The 18,954-nt window shown below is 32.4% G+C and overlaps 2 protein-coding genes across 3 annotated transcripts in view; both read left to right on the forward strand.

The window, feature by feature from the left end:
* The first annotated feature begins 520 nt into the window (after positions 1-520).
* LOC139486739 (rRNA N(6)-adenosine-methyltransferase METTL5-like) lies at positions 521-5,838 on the forward strand. Its single transcript, XM_071271671.1, has 2 exons — positions 521-623; positions 5,059-5,838. The coding sequence occupies exon 2, from the start codon at positions 5,113-5,115 to the stop codon at positions 5,821-5,823; it is 711 nt and encodes a 236-aa protein (XP_071127772.1). The 5' UTR covers positions 521-623; positions 5,059-5,112; the 3' UTR covers positions 5,824-5,838.
* Positions 576-18,954, forward strand: part of LOC139486737 (ribosomal RNA-processing protein 8-like) — a 36,497-nt gene continuing 18,118 nt past the window's right edge. Inside the window, exons 1-5 of one of the 2 annotated variants that reach the window (XM_071271668.1) lie at positions 576-773; positions 7,619-7,744; positions 7,808-7,860; positions 12,555-12,671; positions 15,757-17,075. In XM_071271668.1, coding sequence (XP_071127769.1) covers positions 12,564-12,671; positions 15,757-17,075 — 1,427 coding nt within the window. In that variant the 5' untranslated portion in view covers positions 576-773; positions 7,619-7,744; positions 7,808-7,860; positions 12,555-12,563. The other variant, XM_071271667.1, reaches the window with a different exon arrangement.

Genomic DNA, 18,954 nt, shown 5'->3' on the forward strand with positions numbered 1-18,954 from the left:
TAAATTATTAAAATGTTGACTACCTGTTTTCTGGTGTTTCTGAAAAGTGAAAATCAATAGTGAGTTCTACTTTTAAATTGAAATGTTTATCCAATATAAATTACTGTACTGCTTGACCAATAAAAAACGTGTTTAAATTAATTTAGAAAGCAGAGCGACTAAACCTTGACCAGAGATGTGCTCACTGTTAAATGAAGTGGGACCAATTGTCCATTTACCAATACTAAATTATTTTTCTGATTCCTCATTAATTAATCATTTTTAATCAAAAATTTACAAATTGGCAGGAAAATAAAGTATAATGTGAAATAGTAAAAAAATAAAAGATATAGAGATATAGAGATATAGAAACGATAATCTGCCCCCCCCCCCAGACATCAAGGTTCTGAATCCGCCCCTGATATGAAGTATAGCCAGTATAATTAGTTGTATATATGTGGTGACGTTTGTCAGTAAAGTACAAAGATAAAAGTGAAATCCGGAAAGTTTTGTCCGTTACTAAACTAAAATTATTCCTACCACGAACTGGATTTTTGGATTCTGATCTTACATTGCTCTTGGAAAAACTACAGACTGGTATCCAGTTGTAAACATCACACGTGCGAAAATCTCCTTGAAATTGAGTAAGAATTCTTATTGTTTGTAGATTTATAGCATATCATGTATATCCAAAGTAAACATGTCACAATCGTTTTAGTGATAGCCTTTTCGGACATTCGACATTAAAAAAAAAAAAGAAGAAAAACCGCTTCCACCCGCAAATCCAAATAGGAGTAAGAATTCTTATTGTTTGTAGATTTACAGCATATCATGTATATCCAAAGTAAACATGTCACAATCGTTTTAGTGATAGCATTGTTTAATTTTTCTAATAACTTCAACAAAAGGTCAGCACACCTGTCACTTTGAAGGGGGTCTCATTTGTGGGGTTCTGATCCCGGATCCCGCTTACTGTTTTGTCAGATTCCTGTATCTATGTACGTAAGCAATTCTCATTTTTTTTGTAATTTCCCGTGTCCCGCTAGACCTCATTTCCCATGACTTTCCCGTGTCACACTTACTAAAAATCGGCAATCATGCGTCACGCTTAGACCCCAATGAGACCCACTTTGAAGTAATTACTAAATTAATGTTGATGTACCATTAGTTCAAATAATTAGGACGTCTTGGAAGGCTATTTAAAATTTTTACTTTGACGCCTTCCTGCAATGATGTAAGGCATCAACGAAAAAAATATAATTGCTTTTCAAGACGTCATAAGGCCAATTAAAATTAATTGATAGATTTTCATCCCCGCCCGCCCCTCTGAAATCGTCCTGCCCCGATTTTTTTTATTTTTGAAAAATTAAAGATTTCCGGATTTTGTTCATCTCCGTTTCCAGTAACCATCAAGATTTTTGTTTCCTTCCAAACTTCCTGTTTCACATTTCTGTTGTCGTATTTCTTCGAGTAATTAAAAAAAGATTCTGTAGCTCTATGATGACAAAATCATCTAACGAGAATAGAGATTGATTTCGAGAAGTGCATGAAATAATTGTGCTACAAGTAAAACGCTGTGTCCAAGATGGCAAATCGCGGCATGACACAAATTTCTGTGATTAGAAAACGTTGATTTTTTTATTGATATAAAAACGATTTTGTGGCCGGAATTTTGGACTGTGAATTATACCCAAAGAGCAAGAATTGTGAAACACATTGGTACAAAAACATCACTGTATAAACAAAATGATACTAGCACGAACTTGTTAGATTTATGACAGTATATTGAGTTCAAAAAGTCGGCAAACATACACTTAGATTTACTCATTGCTGTTTGGTTGACAATCAGCAAACACCTTCTGTCCCAATACTCTCAATAGAGCTATTAAACAACTTCTCCTTTTTGGTGTAGTTCATGTTTTACATATTAAATATATTTACATCTATAAGAAGAATCATAAAAGCACCAACCCTATTGTTTTCATAAATGTTTCATTTTATTCTGTACTCTTAATTCTTTAGTTGCATATTTGTTTCATTTAATGGAGACGGGAGAAAAAATGTTGATTAGAAAGTCATATAAATTTGGTGAAGGTAGTCCTAAACTGAAGAGCATTCTTTTTTGTTTTGTTTTTGCTGTTAAGGTTTTCCAAAGGCGCAATTACATGTAGAACAGTGGTTGCCAATCAGAGATTTTTATGCATGTTATGATTTGAAATAATATGTAAGATTCCTTATACATTAATATACATGATATAAGCTTATTATTACACTTGCATATTTGAAGAACACGTCACAAGAGGGTTTAATCAGAAATAAAAAATAAAAAATAAAATCCTCCCACCCTCCCCATTTTTTTCAAAAATTTGGATGAAAATCTACTAATTAATTTTAGTTGGCCTAATTATTTGGACTAGGGTACCATATGATGATATTGAACTGACCTCATACTCAATAGACAATACTTTTGATAAGTAAAATATACGTCAATAGACAACATGCAGACATCTTATACGTTCAGGTATTTCACATCCAATCTTTTATAGTAATCATGGTAATGTTCTTTACAAAGCCCAAAAATGTCAGCATGTCATGTTTGCCTCAAAAGCTATCCGAACATTTAACATGTTTAAACAGACTTATTCGGAAGGTTTATTAAGGTTGAAGCTTGATAAGTCAGAACGGATACATGTCAACTTGTACTTTCGGCAACTCATACTCAACCAACTCATACCCTTTTTTACCAACACTTACCTCTACCAACTCGTACTTCTACCGAGTTGTACCCAATATTTTAAACATTATAATGCTTCATATTTTATTATTTTGTATACGTAGTTGATCTACTGATAGGATTTATATCTAAAAAAAAATCCTCAAGTCATGCAAGTGTCACATTGTGCTTGATCCATAGAATATTTGAAAATGATAATTTTTACAGAATATTGGGATGGACACGTTGTTTTGTTGATGTGTTACATATATTGTTTTTCATTCATTTGTTTATATAAATAAGGCTGTTAGTTTTGAATTGTTTTAAATTGTCATTTTGGGGTCTTTTATTAGCTGACTATGCTGTATGGGCTTTGCTCATTGTTAAAGAAGAATATCTATTTAAACACGACCAATGAGCGTGTTCAATACACGTGATAAATTTGAATACACATTGCGAAAGATATTTACGATGAAAATACAGAATGAGAGTATTTGTAGTTGAAAAAATTAAGATAAACTTTGATTAACGATAACAAGAAGTGATTTATTTTAATTGAAAGTGAAAAATGTTGCTTGCAAGGTAAATTGGTCTCAAACTGTCATATTTTTAGAACTAAAATGATCTTTGAACATCGATCGTGAATCCGTGTTGGAAATATGTGACAATTAACACGGGTACGAAATCGTAGCAGCTTAATTCTGTATAATGTCACCAGTAAATACTTTGAATGGTCTTAACTTTAACGAAGTTTTGTTTATATCTACTTGCCAAAGATAGGTTTTAACAATAATGCACACGGAAGCGTAAATAAATGTCAAACTACGGAAAACTGTCAACTGTTCATTAAAATATTTTTGTTTTAAAAAGTTGTATACCAAATATTAACCATATTCGATTTTATTAATTCTGAATGAACATGCTCTCTGCAAATAAAAAAGGGGTGAATTGTAAGCAAAAGGCAGATGATGAAAGTAGAAGTATTTTTTCAGACCAATGACTTCTAATGAAAAGGGAAATACTTCTCCGATCCGTCTACACTCAGCTGTCAGTATACGCAGATATTATTGCTTCCCTTAATCCCAACCGAGCTAAAGTTTTAGCAAGTGATAAAAGCAAGCACCATGTTTCTGGTTTCAGTGACAAGTGGCTGACTGAGTTTTCATGGCTTAGAAATGTAAAAGGGGGTATAAGCAAAAGTTATTGTGAGAGGGGGTTTTCAACCCCTAAAGAGGATAAAGACAAAGTTGAGGAACAGACTGTCCAACAAAATAGCATTATCTTGAAACAATATCCCTAGAAGGAGTAGAGAGTACAGAGATGAATATTTTTATTTTGACATCTTTAATGGACTGAATATAAATAACTTTTGTGTTTAAATCAATTTATTTCATATATATTACAGTCTGCGCCAAAAACTTTTTCATCTACTAGTCCGGACACTAAATATCAAAACTTGTCCTTATATGACTATATAAAATTTTGAAAATTTTCACTAGTCCGAATCAATTTTTACTAGTCTGGGGCATCGGACTAGTGGCTAACGGTGCAGACTGTATAATATTCTTGTAATTCATTAATACTTTGCATTATTAAACACACAACACAAAAGATTATAACTCATATTGCATGTCATGATTTATGACTGATTGATTCAGATCACAAAAGTTCAGTATAAAAAAGAGTTACGCGCCCTTGAATTTTGTGCCTTAGAAAAATCCTGGGGTTGAACACTGGTGCAGATAGGGCATCCTTGTACTGGGGACACATTCTTGTTTATTTATATGTTGCTATATAATGATATACGAAAGAAAGTTACAACAACTATGCATACAAATAATATAAAATAAAGCATGTGTACGAGTTGGTAAAAATAGGGTATGAGTTGGTCGAGTACGGGTTGCCGAAAGTATGAGTTGTCGTGTACCCGTCAGAACTAAGTTATGAAGTAAATACATATTTAAGTAATGACATTCACAGTTTAATTGAAATTCTCAGTGGGAATGTAAATGTTTTGTTGGTCTTAAATTTTTTTTTGGAAAGATGCAAATAATATGTATTATTTCTACTACTGAAAATTTACACAATTGATTTTTGTCGTATTTTTTAGAGGAATGTTCTATTAACAAATGATTAATTTGCAATTTATAAGCTATGTTTTCATAGATTATTCTTTATCAAATTTTATATCCCATAAAATAATATATAAATAGCATGCGACTAATTTAATAAAAAAAAAAAAAAAAAAAAAAATCAAATCAAATTATTGTGTTTTTGATCAAAATATTGCAATTCTTAAAAATGTATTTTAAATGTTAGATTAAATAAGGACAAATAAGACATAAAGTTTGCATCTTTCTTTCCAGGTTTTAAAACTCAATTGTGAAGACGGACAGAAGAGTTTAAAACTATTAACAAGAATGAATATTCCGTGTATGAAACCTAGTAAATTTCACCAAGCTTTATCACACATCGACAATGAGTTTAGAGATCCTAAGATTCTATTAGAACAATACCCAACAGATATTCCAACAACCCATGAATTAATTTATCTTATACAATCACAGTATGGAGACATTGAAGGGAAGATGATAGCTGACCTAGGATGTGGGGTTGGTGTGTTAGGTATAGGGGCAGCACTTTTAGGAGCCAGTTATGTCCTTGGAATAGATATAGATCAAGATGCATTAGAAATATGTCAAGAAAATATTGAGACATTAGACTTGGAGAACATTGATTTACTTCAGTTAGATGTTACAAATTTAACAAGTGAAAACAGCAGTTCTACTGTAGAAAGTGATTCTAGTGATAGTGGGAAAGATTGCAGTTCAATCTCGGGAAAATTTCATAAATGTTTTGATACAGTTATAATGAATCCACCTTTTGGAACCAAAAACAATGAAGGAATTGATATGAAATTTGTGCAAATAGCACTTGATATGGCAAACAATTCAGTTTATTCATTTCATAAAACATCAACACGGACATTTATACAGAGGAAAGCTAAAAAATGGAATATTGGAATGGAAATACTTGGAGAAGTCAGGTTTCTAATTCCACAGATGTATAAATGTCATAAAACTAAATCTGTAGATATTCAAGTAGACTTTATAAGATTTTATCATAAATAAATAATTACAAGTTTACTTGCGACTTAGTTTTAACCTTAGAATTTTCAATGACAATTGTGTTTTCCTGGTAGTTTTAGAGGAACCTAGGTCAAGGTCAAACTCTTGAAGGTCTTAAAAATAAAAATGGCACTAAAATACTAAAAATGTGAGGATTTTGGTGAAATCAGTATAATAGTAACCTCTGACATGTCTAAGGCTCTAACCAAGTTATTTTCAGGAGAAAGTCCGAGTTAAGTTACTTCTGTTGAACATGCTGAAATATCTGGATAAGTTATAAGATAAACAAAGTTACTGGTATCTAAAATCAAGCACCCAATTATTTTGATGGTAAAAGTTTAAAAAAGATCTGAGAAATAAGATAGTATAATATATAACTAGTGTTTTTGATGATCAGATCTGAAGTTGAATGTTTATAGTTACTCAGTAAACATAACTATCGACCAAAAAATTAAAAAAAAAAAGCATATAGATAATGATAAACATTTTGTAATGGAATCACAAATCATGTAATGTATATATGTATTTCATGTATGTACATCATGTATTAAAATTTTAATTGAGTTAATTGTATTAAAAATGCCAACACTTTTTGTAATTAAGGCAAGTACTTTTTTTTAAAGCATTTATTTTGATTAATCATTTACATTTTACACCTACATTCAATCTTTATCTTTTTAATTTTTGTAATATTTATCTTACTAAGAAAGCTATGAACTCCTTTCCTACTTTTTAAAACAAGATAAGTTGTCACATGCATGGAATGCTTTGGGTGAAAAATTTGGGTTCATTAATAACATGAATAAAGAATCACTATAGCATGACAGGAGTGGCCCCCTCTTAGGCTGTTGGTGGGCCCCACTTATAAAAATTTCTGGATCTTCCACTGCAAATGTTGAATTTGTTACCATGATTGTTATCTTTTTTTTGTGTTGTGGACTTGCTGTATGGATATTGAATAATGAATGGCTTAAATATCAGATGAACCATGGAGGCTTGGTACTAGGCACCATAATATAGATATGCATCGAAATTATAAAAAAAAGGGCAGTACTTACTAGTTGATACCAAGGGTGGCAAGGGGACAGTCGAAATCTTTCAATAAAATTGAGAATGGAAATGGGGAATGTGTCAAAGAGACAACAACCTGACCAAATAAAAAAACAATGTTCAGCAGAAGGTCACCAACAGGTCTTCAATGTAGCGAGAAATTCCCGCACCCGATGGCGTCCTTGAGCTGGCCCCTAAACAAATATATATATACTAGTTCAGTGATAATGAACGCCATACTAATTTCCAAATTGTACACAAGAAACTAAAATTAAAATAATACAAGACTAACAAAGGCCAGAGGCTCCTGACTTTGGACAAGCGCTAAAATGTGGCGGGGTTAAACATGTTTGTGAGATCTCAACCCTCCCCCTATACCTCTAACCAATGTAGAGACTAGTCGAGACAGGTCTAGACTGGTTCAGACTGAGTCGAGACTAATCGAGACAGGTCGAGACAGGTCGAGCCTTGGTCAAGACCATTTTAGACTAATTAAGTAAAGTCGAGAACTAGTCGAGTACACTTAAGTACAGTTAAGTCCAGTCGAGACAATGTCGAGACAAGTCGAGTAAAATGTGTGCTCGATTTTACTGGTCGAGCACAAAAACTGGTCAATTCAGACTCTGAGCAGTTTGTAGTGATATATAATGTGACTACAGACACAGTTGCTATTAATTTAGTGTATCTCAAATCTAATTCCCTTGTACCCCCAATAGGTTTTTCATTTGTACATTTAATATATTTTCAGACTTTACAATGAAACCATGGAAACGGATATTTGTTATTATTTGATGTTGTTGCCTAGTACCCTGATTGTCTTGGTTATTTGTATGTTTATTAGATGGTTAGGACTGAAGTTTTATCAGCATAATTAGTGTTTGGTAGAGAATTATACACTTGTTATACAACTACAGTATATCAAGCTTAAGTAAGGTAGGTTTTGGTAGAGAATTATACACTTGTTATACAACTACAGTATATCAAACTTAAGTAAGGTATGTTGAAATTTTTAGTAAATATTAGGTTAAAAGTTTCTATCATGTTATAAAATTGAGAATGGAAATGGGGAATGTGTCAAAGAGACAACAACCCGACCAAATAAAAAACACCAGCAGAAGGTCACCAACAGGTCTTCAATGTAGCGAGAAATTCCCGCACCCGGAGGCGTCCCTCAGCTGGCCCCTAAACAAATATATACTAGTCCAGTGATAATGAACGCCATACTAATTTCCAAATTGTACACAAGAAACTAAAATTAAAATAATACAAGACTAACAAAGGCCAGAGGCTCCTGACTTGGGACAGGCGCAAAAATGTGGCGGGGTTAAACATGTTTGTGAGATCTCAACCCTCCCCCTATACCTCTTTTCTAACCAATGTAGAAAAGTAAACGCATAACAATACGCACATTAAAATTCAGTTCAAGAGAAGTCCGAGTCTGATGTCAGAAGATGTAACCAAAGAAAATAAACAAAATGACAATAATACATAAATAACAACAGACTTCTAGCAGTTAACTGACATGCCAGCTCCAGACTTCAATTAAACTAACTGAAAGATTACCGTATGATTTCATCATATGAACATCAGGCACAATCCTTCCCGTTAGAGGTTTAGTATCATACCATCATAACATATATGAGAAGAACATAACCCGTGTCATGCCAACAACTGTTTTTAGAATAAATGTGTTTAGTTCCGATGCAAAGACCTTATCAGTGACTCAATATTAACGCCAAAATATGCAATCTTTAATGACTTGACAACAGTATCGTAATTATATCCCTTCTTAATAAGTCTATTCAAAGGTTTTGTAAGTTTCTGAGGTGAATACTGACACCTTTGTGCTTTATAAAGAATATTTCCATAAAAAATTGGATGTGAAATACCTGAACGTATAAGAAGTCTGCATGTTGAGCTATATTTACGAATGATGTCTTTATACCGATGATAAAATTTAGGAAATGTTTTGACTAGTTTGTGATATCGAAAACCCTGGTGTAATAATTTTTCAGTAATACATAAATTTCTCTCGTTAAAATCTAAAACATTGTTACATACACAAGCGAATCGTAAAAGTTGAGATATATAAACACCGTAAGATGGTGACAAGGGAACGTCACCATCTAACAATGGATAATTAACGATAGGAAATGAAAAATCATCCCTTTTATCATAAATTTTAGTATTCAGCTTTCCGTTAGTGATATAGATATCAAGATCGAGAAAAGGGCAGTGGTCATTGATAGTATTAGCTTTATTTAAAGTATTAAGTTCAACAGGATAAATTTCATTAATATACATACTGAAGTCGTCATTATTGAGAGCCAAAATATCATCCAAATATCTAAAAGTATTATTAAATGTGTTTATCTGATGTTGTTTCGATGGGTCTTTGCTTATTTTTGTCATAAATTGTAACTTATATCAATACAAAAACAGGTCCCCAATAAGTGGTGCACAGTTAGTCCCCATTGGAATTACGATAATCTGACGATATACGGAATCCCCAAAGCAAACAAAAGTGTTATCTAGTAAAAATTCAAGGGCATATATAGTATCAAAGCATGTCCAATTAACATAGTTTTTTTTGTTTATTGCTGCTAAAAAATGACCTAAAAGAGTTTGAACATATATATTCACATTCTGATTTTTTGAATGCCCATTTAATTAGGTGTGTGAATTTTTTCTTAATAAAAATGTGAGGAAATGTGGTATACAGGGTAGAAAAATCAAAACTTTGAACAGATTCAAAATCACCAATATAAGCATGCAATTTATCAAGTACTTCCAACGAGTTCTTGACACCCCAAAAGTAATTAATTCCACTATTTTCGAAGGCCTTTTTTGAACATTTTATTATCAGGTTTTTGATTGTACCAAGTGTGCTGGTAAGAAGAATAGGCAATTTAGTAGTTGAACAATGGCTTGAAGACGAAATAAATCTATATTTGTAAGGGGTTTTGTGTAGCTTCGGAAGCCAATACATAGTTGGGACTTTCATTGTATTTGGCTCTGCTTGTAAAGCGGTGGCTAAAAGTTTATGTTTGTTACAGATTTCGTTTTCTGAAAATGGAGTCAGTTGGAATGTTGGTGAATTGGTGATTTCCTTTTTCAGAACCTCAATGTAAAATTTACGCCAAACAATAATAATATTATTAGCAGCTTTATTGGCCGGGACAAAAACAAATTCCTTGGCTAGTTCTTTTAGTTTATGTTTGATACGAGAAATAGGTTTATTGTGGTTATTGTTAATAGTAAAATGTTCTTTAAAATGTTGAATACATATATCAGCTATCTTCATTACTGAATTAAAAAAAGAGTTCAATGATTTTTTGTCAGCTTTTTCCCGTTTTATCCATTTCATACAGTAAGTATGGAGTGAGTCGTGGATGATATTACGACACTCATTCCAATTAATAATTGACGGGGGACGATATTTAGGTCCTTTACTGAAGAATGATTTTAACTCTCGGTCTTGAACATTGTTTAGATCCTGTTATAACATGGGAAATGGGTCCATAAATATATTAGGAATTACTGCAATTACATGAAGTAGGTGTATTTTCACTGATATTAACATCTTTACACAATTGACTATAATTAAACACAAATTTCCGGGTAGATTTCTTGTAAATATAACAAATAAGAGGTAGCTCAGTATTGTCAAAATATCCAGGAATTTGTTCTTTAACAGAATGGTCGTTAAATATACTGGCAATATTTACAAAATCAAAGCCTTTATTGACATACTTAATTTTAATAAAATGTTTTTTATGATCTTCAGGGCGATCAATTTTGGGAAATAATTATGAATAACAATATGCCATAATAATTTGAACAATTTCATACTTAGGAAGTCCTGCTATATGAAATTGTGTTGCAATCCTCCAAAATTTTATTTAACTTATTAACCGGTAACGAACAGAGTTTTGTTAACAGATAATGTCTGCCGTTGTTTTTTGTAATAGAAATTAGGTCCGAAATATTGGTATGATTGGCCCGAAATTTTCTTTGATTGCGATTTGTTCTACGACTATGAGAACGTGTTTTACAAACAGTTTTAGAAACTATATCCAAAATGTTAACGGAATTGGTTCTAGATATATTACCAATTCCCATGATATTATCATTTAGACCGAGAGGGTAAACTGTCTGTATTTTTTTAATCCAATTTAATTCAATTATTTTCCGTGATCGTACAAACTTTGAATGCGATTCACCAGGCTGCTTATTTACTACTTCGAAAGGTTGAACTGCTAAATATTTAAAAGGATGGTTGTGCTTCTTAAGGTGTTGGTAAATGATACTTTTGAATTTATTAAGTCTTTTAAAACAATACAGATGTTCTTGAGTGCGTTTAGATAAATATCGTCCAGTTTCTCCTACGTACTGAATACCACACCCCGGTTTGTTTCATGTGAGTAAATGAATAATACTGTTTGTTTTTCAAGTTATATCAGTTTCAAAATTTAAAGAAAATGTGCGACCATTAAATTTTAGCGTATTGTTGGTGGAAAGACGGGGACATGTAAGTCATTTTTTGGCATAACACTTATTGATAGAAGGGTTACCACGATTTTTATTGTTAAAAATGTTAGCGATGGAAGTATTTTTAGATAACTGATTTTGAAGATTGAGATGTGTAGATACCCTTTGAACAAGTTTAGTATTTAGTAATTTTCCATTTCTAAGCTTCATAATTGTTTTGTTAGTGAATTATATAATAAAGGAGCAAAGATTGGCGTCCAGAATATGAACCCGCATACAATAATTTAAGTTATGTAAAATGGATAAATTTGTTCGGCTAAAAATGTTAAACGCTATCAGTATTAATTACCCGAAAAAGATAGGGTATATCAGGGTAGGACTGATGGCTGACTAAATAGTAGAATGGGGCTGAATACTGAAATACTAATTTTTGATAAATATTCCTAAAGTAATGAACTAGAGCAGTTCTCACTTGGACACACACTCCATCATCTAGTATATTATAAGAGCATAAACCTGAAGCACGGGGAGGCACTTCACTACCTCCACACGGCACTAAAGACAAACTCTGTAAAAAATAAAATTGAGAATGGAAATGGGGAATGTGTCAAAGAGACAACAACCCGACCAAATAAAAAACAACAGCAGAAGGTCACCAACAGGTCTTCAATGTAGCGAGAAATTCCCCCACCCAGAAGCATCCTTCAGCTGGCCCCTAAACAAATATATACTAGTTCAGTGATAATGAACGCCATACTAATTTCAAAATTGTACACAAGAAACTAAGATTAAAATAATACAAGACTAACAAAGGCCAGAGGCTCCTGACATTGGACAGGCGCAAAAATGCATGTTCGTCCATGGCTGTGTGAAATCAAACTTTTTTTTTCTTTGAAAAATTTCTGCATGAAAAAAAGTATATAACTGGATACATGTAATATGGTTCTCACCAGGGACTTGTTTCCTTTACCAATAAAAAATGACCACCACATAATTATAATAGCACAATAGTGTTGAAAATGGCGTTATACACCAATCAATCTACCAATCAATCAATCAATCAATACATGTGTTAAGAGAACCATTATGATGGTCTTCAGTGACAAAAGTTATAAGCTTTAAGAAATATGTTACACTAGATAGATACATGTATTTTAACATGATTAACACCTTTTTTGTTTTCTTCCATCTAGATTTACAGAATGGACTTTGACTTATCAGATTGGACAGTGGATAGCAGTGCAGTACAGTTAAATAAACAATTATTTGATTCTACAGGAGGTCCCTTAATAGATGACTTATTTCAAAAGGTAAGGATAGGGTTTAACCAGATTCTCCGCAGGGCACAGCTTTATACAACTGCAGAGGTCAAACCCTGAACAGTTGGGGCAAGTATGGACACAACATTTAGGTAGCAATACACAGTTAGGAAAAAAACTTAAAATTGACACTCATAATTTTTAAACACCCTCTTTCCCCTCCTGTCTAACAAAGAAGGCTTTATATGTGTGTTATGCATGTATATACTTATAGAAAGAGAATCTTCCATAGATTTGATTTCTAATGGTCATAAGGGTGAAATATAATCCCTCTTGGGTGTAACCATGGCAACAATCTGCATTTCTTAGATACAAAATATAGCAAAAAAGGGGGGTGAACATGTCACAAAAGTCTCCAAAATTTGGTCTAAAGGAAAATTTCAATCAATTACAGTAATACCTTTCCTGAATCCATAGGTTTATATCTATCAAGTGGTCCCAAAAAAATCATATGCTTATCTGCTCGTTTTTCCATAAAATTGAATTGAAAAGATCGAGCGCAAAATCTTTGTTGATAAACACTACAATAATGTATGGACCTATGAACGGTACGGATAGGAAAATACGGACTGTCAATCATATAAATGGCCTATAAAACATGTTAAAAACAATCTTAATGTTCATATAAACCCACTAAGAAGGCTATATTATTCTTCAATTATCTAAAAATCAATTTTATCGTACAAAAACTTTCATATTTAAAACATTCACAGGGGCCATAATGCGAAACTAAACTTCTAACTGTGTATTGCTACCTTAAGGATTAACATTTTTTTTCCCAATTCCACTTTAAATGGATTTCTGTTTTCTACTAGCTAAAACGAGCAAATTGGCCTGCTAGTTTTGAAAATCGGTTAAGAAATAAATATTTTATGAAGGTTAGCAGTTGACACTGAAATGCAACAAAAAAGTGATTTTATGAAACATGCCATGTCAAAGTGCATTTTCTCCTTTTTTAGTCAAATTTCTAAAACTATACCTTCTAAGCCTGTCTTTTCTTGTTTAAAAACTTAAATTGACCTTAACAGTAGACAAATTGTACAAGTTAAAGCTATTTTAAAGCTCTAGAATGTCAATTTTGTTGTGTATTACCATACCAAAGCCTTGGTTAAAATTTAGTAAATACTGAATTCATTTACAATAGCGGGAAAAAATTTAGGCTTAATTCATGGTAAATTGTGACTTTATACTTGCTAAAATAATAAATTTGATTTAGTCGCATGAAAAAATATAAAGCGTTCCCTTCTAAGGTTTCTAAATAACGCGCAATCTTCTTTTCCAAGGGGTAGCCAATAAAGTTTCAATTTATGACGGAACCAAGTCTTTATGTCAAAATGTCTATATTGGTTGCTAAGGACAATAAACAACAAAACTAACATATATTGTCATTCTAAAGGTTGTTTCTCCCTCAGAATTGTATCTATAACATAGTTATCAATAGATTTGTGGTATGATTTGTCTAAAAAAAAGCAATTCTTTGCTTTGTCAAATGCCATAAGGTAGCAATACACAGTTAGGAAAAAAACTTAAAATTGACACTCATAATTTTTAAACACCCTCTTTCCCCTCCTGTCTAACAAAGAAGGCTTTATATGTGTGTTATGCATGTATATACTTATAGAAAGAGAATCTTCCATAGATTTGATTTCTAATGGTCATAAGGGTGAAATATAATCCCTCTTGGGTGTAACCATGGCAACAATCTGCATTTCTTAGATACAAAATATAGCAAAAAAGGGGGGTGAACATGTCACAAAAGTCTCCAAAATTTGGTCTAAAGGAAAATTTCAATCAATTACAGTAATACCTTTCCTGAATCCATAGGTTTATATCTATCAAGTGGTCCCAAAAAAATCATATGCTTATCTGCTCGTTTTTCCATAAAATTGAATTGAAAAGATCGAGCGCAAAATCTTTGTTGATAAACACTACAATAATGTATGGACCTATGAACGGTACGGATAGGAAAATACGGACTGTCAATCATATAAATGGCCTATAAAACATGTTAAAAACAATCTTAATGTTCATATAAACCCACTAAGAAGGCTATATTATTCTTCAATTATCTAAAAATCAATTTTATTGTACAAAAACTTTCATATTTAAAACATTCACAGGGGCCATAATGCGAAACTAAACTTCTAACTGTGTATTGCTACCTTAAGTTTGATACAGCTCTGAATTTGGATTGTGATTAAATAGTTGACACAACATAGGTTTCTGACACAGAATGAATGTGGTCTAAGAATCTAAGAACTTAAACTTAAAAACTTGAAAATTTTAAATTGGACATTTACCTATTATGGTCCAATATCCAAAATCTAAATTCATGGTTAGATTCAACATGTCATAGAACCCCTAGAATTCAATTTTTGATGAAATCAAATAATGTTCAATTTTAGACCTTATAGACCTCAATGTAGACCAATTTGATAACCGGGCCCAAATTCTAAATACATGGGTTGATTCAGCATATTGAAGAACCCCATATATTCAATTTTTGTTAAAATCAAACAAAGTTTAATTTTGGACCCTGATTTGGGCCAACTTGAAAACTGGGCCCATAATCAAACATCTTAGAACATGTTTAGATTCAGCATATCAAAGAACCCCAAAAATTCAATTTCTGTTAAAACCAAACAATGTTTAATTTTGGACCCTTTGGACCTTAATGTAGACTAATTTGAAAACAGGACCAAAAATTAAGAATCTAAATACACGGTTAGATTTGGCATATATCAAAGCACCCCAATAATTCATTTTTTTGATGAAATAAGTATAATTTTGGACCCTTTTGGCCCCCAATTCCTAAACTGTTGGAACCAAAGACAAAAAACCTTTTGTGGTCATAAACCTTGTGTTAAAATTTCATAGATTTCTATTTACTTATACTAAAGTTATAGTGCGAAAACCAAATGTCTTCGGACGACACCAACGTCATACCAATATACAACCAAAAATTTTCAATTTGTGCGGTTGTATAAAAAGTGCTGTTATATGTTTTCACTTGTATCTTTTCAATATTGTAAATTTTATTTGACAGACCATCAACTATTCTTTAATTTAATTACAGCATCAACTTACTACCTCATCTGTTGTGAAGGTGAAAAAGAAAAAAAGAAAAAGCATATTACAAGTCGATGAAGATATACCAGTAAAACAAAGGAAGATTGCTGAGGATAAGAAAATAAATAATGGAATTACAGATATTAAATCTAAAAAGTTGAAAACTGAAAAAAAGCTGGGAAAGCTGGAACAATTTCAAAGTGAAGGGAAGAATATTGTAGAAGAGAAACAAAGTAAAACACTGAAAAAATTGAAAAGGAAACATGATCCAGAAAATCAAGTTGATGAAGTTAATCCTGAACCAATTGAGAAAGGTAAAAAGAAAAGGATGAAAAAAATGAAGAAAGAAAATTGTAAAAATGACAATGATGTTGAACAGTCTGGTGGTGAAAATGTTTTGAATTCAGAAACTTCTGAAATTGATGCAAAAAAGAAAAGAAGAAAAAAGAAAAAGAATTCAAACAAGAAAAATAAGTATAAACATTTGGATGAAATGAGGAAAGCAAAAACATTAAGTTCAACTGATGAAATAGTTCATGCTGAACAAACTACAGGTGCTTGTTCTGAACATATTAAAACATGTAAAGTGAAAAGTCCTAAGAAGAAGTCAAAAGATGAAAAAGTTCAATCTGAACAAACAACAAATGCTGAAGCTGCTAAAACATTAGTTCATTCGGAACAAACAAGTGGTGCTGATCATATTAAAATAAGTAAGGCAAAAAGTTCTAAAAAGAGGTCAAAAGATGAATTACTTCATTCTGGACAAGCAAGTGCTGCTGACAATATCACAATATTAAAGGGGAAAAGTTCCAAGAAGTCAAAAGATGAAATAGTTCATTCAGAACAAACAACCAATGTATCTTCCAAAGATATAAAATCACATTTACATAAGAAAAATAGTTCACAAAAGTCAAATAATGTGTCAGAAATTCCACAAAGCAGTAAAAAGGTTAAAGAATTAAGCAAGACAGAGGAGTCTGTTAAAACAGTTCCAGAAGGAAAAAAAACATTAAATGACTTTGAAAAGTTTAAAGCTTATAAAACTGAAAAGCATAACTTCAGAGATGATAAAGGAAGTAAAAAGTTACCTTTTAAGGTATCAACCCTACAAAAAGTTCTAGGTGAAAGTATCAGTGCAAAGGATAACTCTAGCAGTACAGGGAAAATAGATACTGGTTACCAGTCTACTGGTAATCAGGTAGACAAGAAAGAAAAAGATGAAAACAAACCAGAGGAAGATGAAAAGAAGTCAGGAAAAGACAAACATAAGCCTCCAGTATCTTTACGTGAAAGAATGATGGACCAACTGAAATCTGCAAGGTTTAGGTAAGTTATATAGGCTATGTTAAACAAAATATCTTTTTACCTCAACCACAGTCTTCCACGAATATGTTTTAAGGCATGATAGAGGTTTAGTTGCTTCTGAAAAATTTATAGTTGATGGCTTTTTTTTATTATACCCCCGCTTTAAAAAAGGGGGGGTATACTGTTTTTATCCCCCCGCTTTAAAAAAGGGGGGGTATACTGTTTTACCTCTGTCTGTCAGTCCGTCCGTCAGTCCGTCCATCCGTCCGTCCGTCAGTCAGTCCATCTGTCCGTCCGTCAGTCCGTCCCATGAAACTTTCGTCACATTTTTCTCAGGAACTACACATCCACCCTTTCTGTAATTTGGTATCAACATTTATATATATCAGCCATACCGTGTGACGCGTTTTCAGATTCATCACTTGACAACTTCCTGTTTACCCAACACTTGTCTGATTTTACACATGATAGCCAAGTTGAAAATTTTCGTCACATTTTTCTCAGGAACTACAATACAAGGATTTCTGAAATTTGGTTTCAGGATTTATATAAGTCAGCTATACCGTGTGATGCGTTTTCAGATTCATCACTCGACAACTTCCTGTTTACCGAACACTTGTATGATTTTACACATGATAGCCAAGTTGAAAATTTTCGTCACATTTTTCTCAGGAACTACAATACAAGGATTTCTGAAATTTGGTTTCAGGATTTATATAAGTCAGCTATACCGTGTGATACGTTTTCAGATTCATCACTCGACTACTTCCTGTTTACCGAACACTTGTATGATTTTACACATGATAACCAAGTTAAAAATTTTCATCACATTTTTCTCAGGAACTACAATACAAGGATTTCTGAAATTTGGTTTCAGGATTTTTATAAGTCAGCTATACCGTGTGATGCGTTTTCAGATTCATCACTCGACAACTTCCTGTTTACCATGTTTACTGAACACTTGCATATTTTTACACTATTAATATTATCCACTTGCGGCGGGGGTATCATCAGTGAGCAGTAGCTCGCAGTTTCACTTGTTTAACCAACTATTTTTTTTTATTATTTACTCCACTCATTTTAAAAGCAAAATTTTATTCTGTAAATTACATTTGAACAATAATTCGCTAATTGCATGATAAACATGATAAATAAAATTGTTGAAATTTAAAACACCAAAATATTTTGAGAATTAAATAGGAAATGCATGATATGTAATCAGTGCTTTAAAAACTACAAAGTAATGGAAAATAACTCTTTATTTTAGGTTTATTAATGAACAGCTGTATACCCAGACAGGATCTGAAGCAGTACAATTGTTCAAGGGTGATACAGAAGTAATGGGGGATAACTCTTTATTTTAGGTTTATTAATTAACAGCTGTATACCCAGACAGGATCTGAAGCAGTACAATTGTTCAAGGGTGGTACAGAAGTAATGGGGGATAACTCTTTATTTTAGGTTTATTAATGAACAGCTGTATACCCAGACAGGATCTGAAGCAGTACAGTTGTTCAAGGGAGATACAGAAGTAATGGGAGATAACTCTTTATTTTAGGTTTATTAATGAACAGCTGTATACCCAGACAGGATCTGAAGCAGTACAATTGTTCAAGGGTGATACAGAAGTAATGGGGGATAACTCTTTATTTTAGGTTTATCAATGAACAGCTGTATACCCAGACAGGATCTGAAGCAGTACAATAGGGTGATACAGAAGTAATGGGGGATAACTCTTTATTTTAGGTTTATTAATGAACAGCTGTATACCCAGACAGGATCTGAAGCAGTACAGTTGTTCAAGGGAGATACAGAAGTAATGGGAGATAACTCTTTATTTTAGGTTTATTAATGAACAGCTGTATATCCAGACAGGATCTGAAGCAGTACAATTGTTCAA

Source organism: Mytilus edulis, chromosome 8 (genome assembly GCF_963676685.1).
Source record: "Mytilus edulis chromosome 8, xbMytEdul2.2, whole genome shotgun sequence".
Classification (NCBI taxonomy): Eukaryota; Metazoa; Mollusca; class Bivalvia; order Mytilida; family Mytilidae; genus Mytilus; species Mytilus edulis.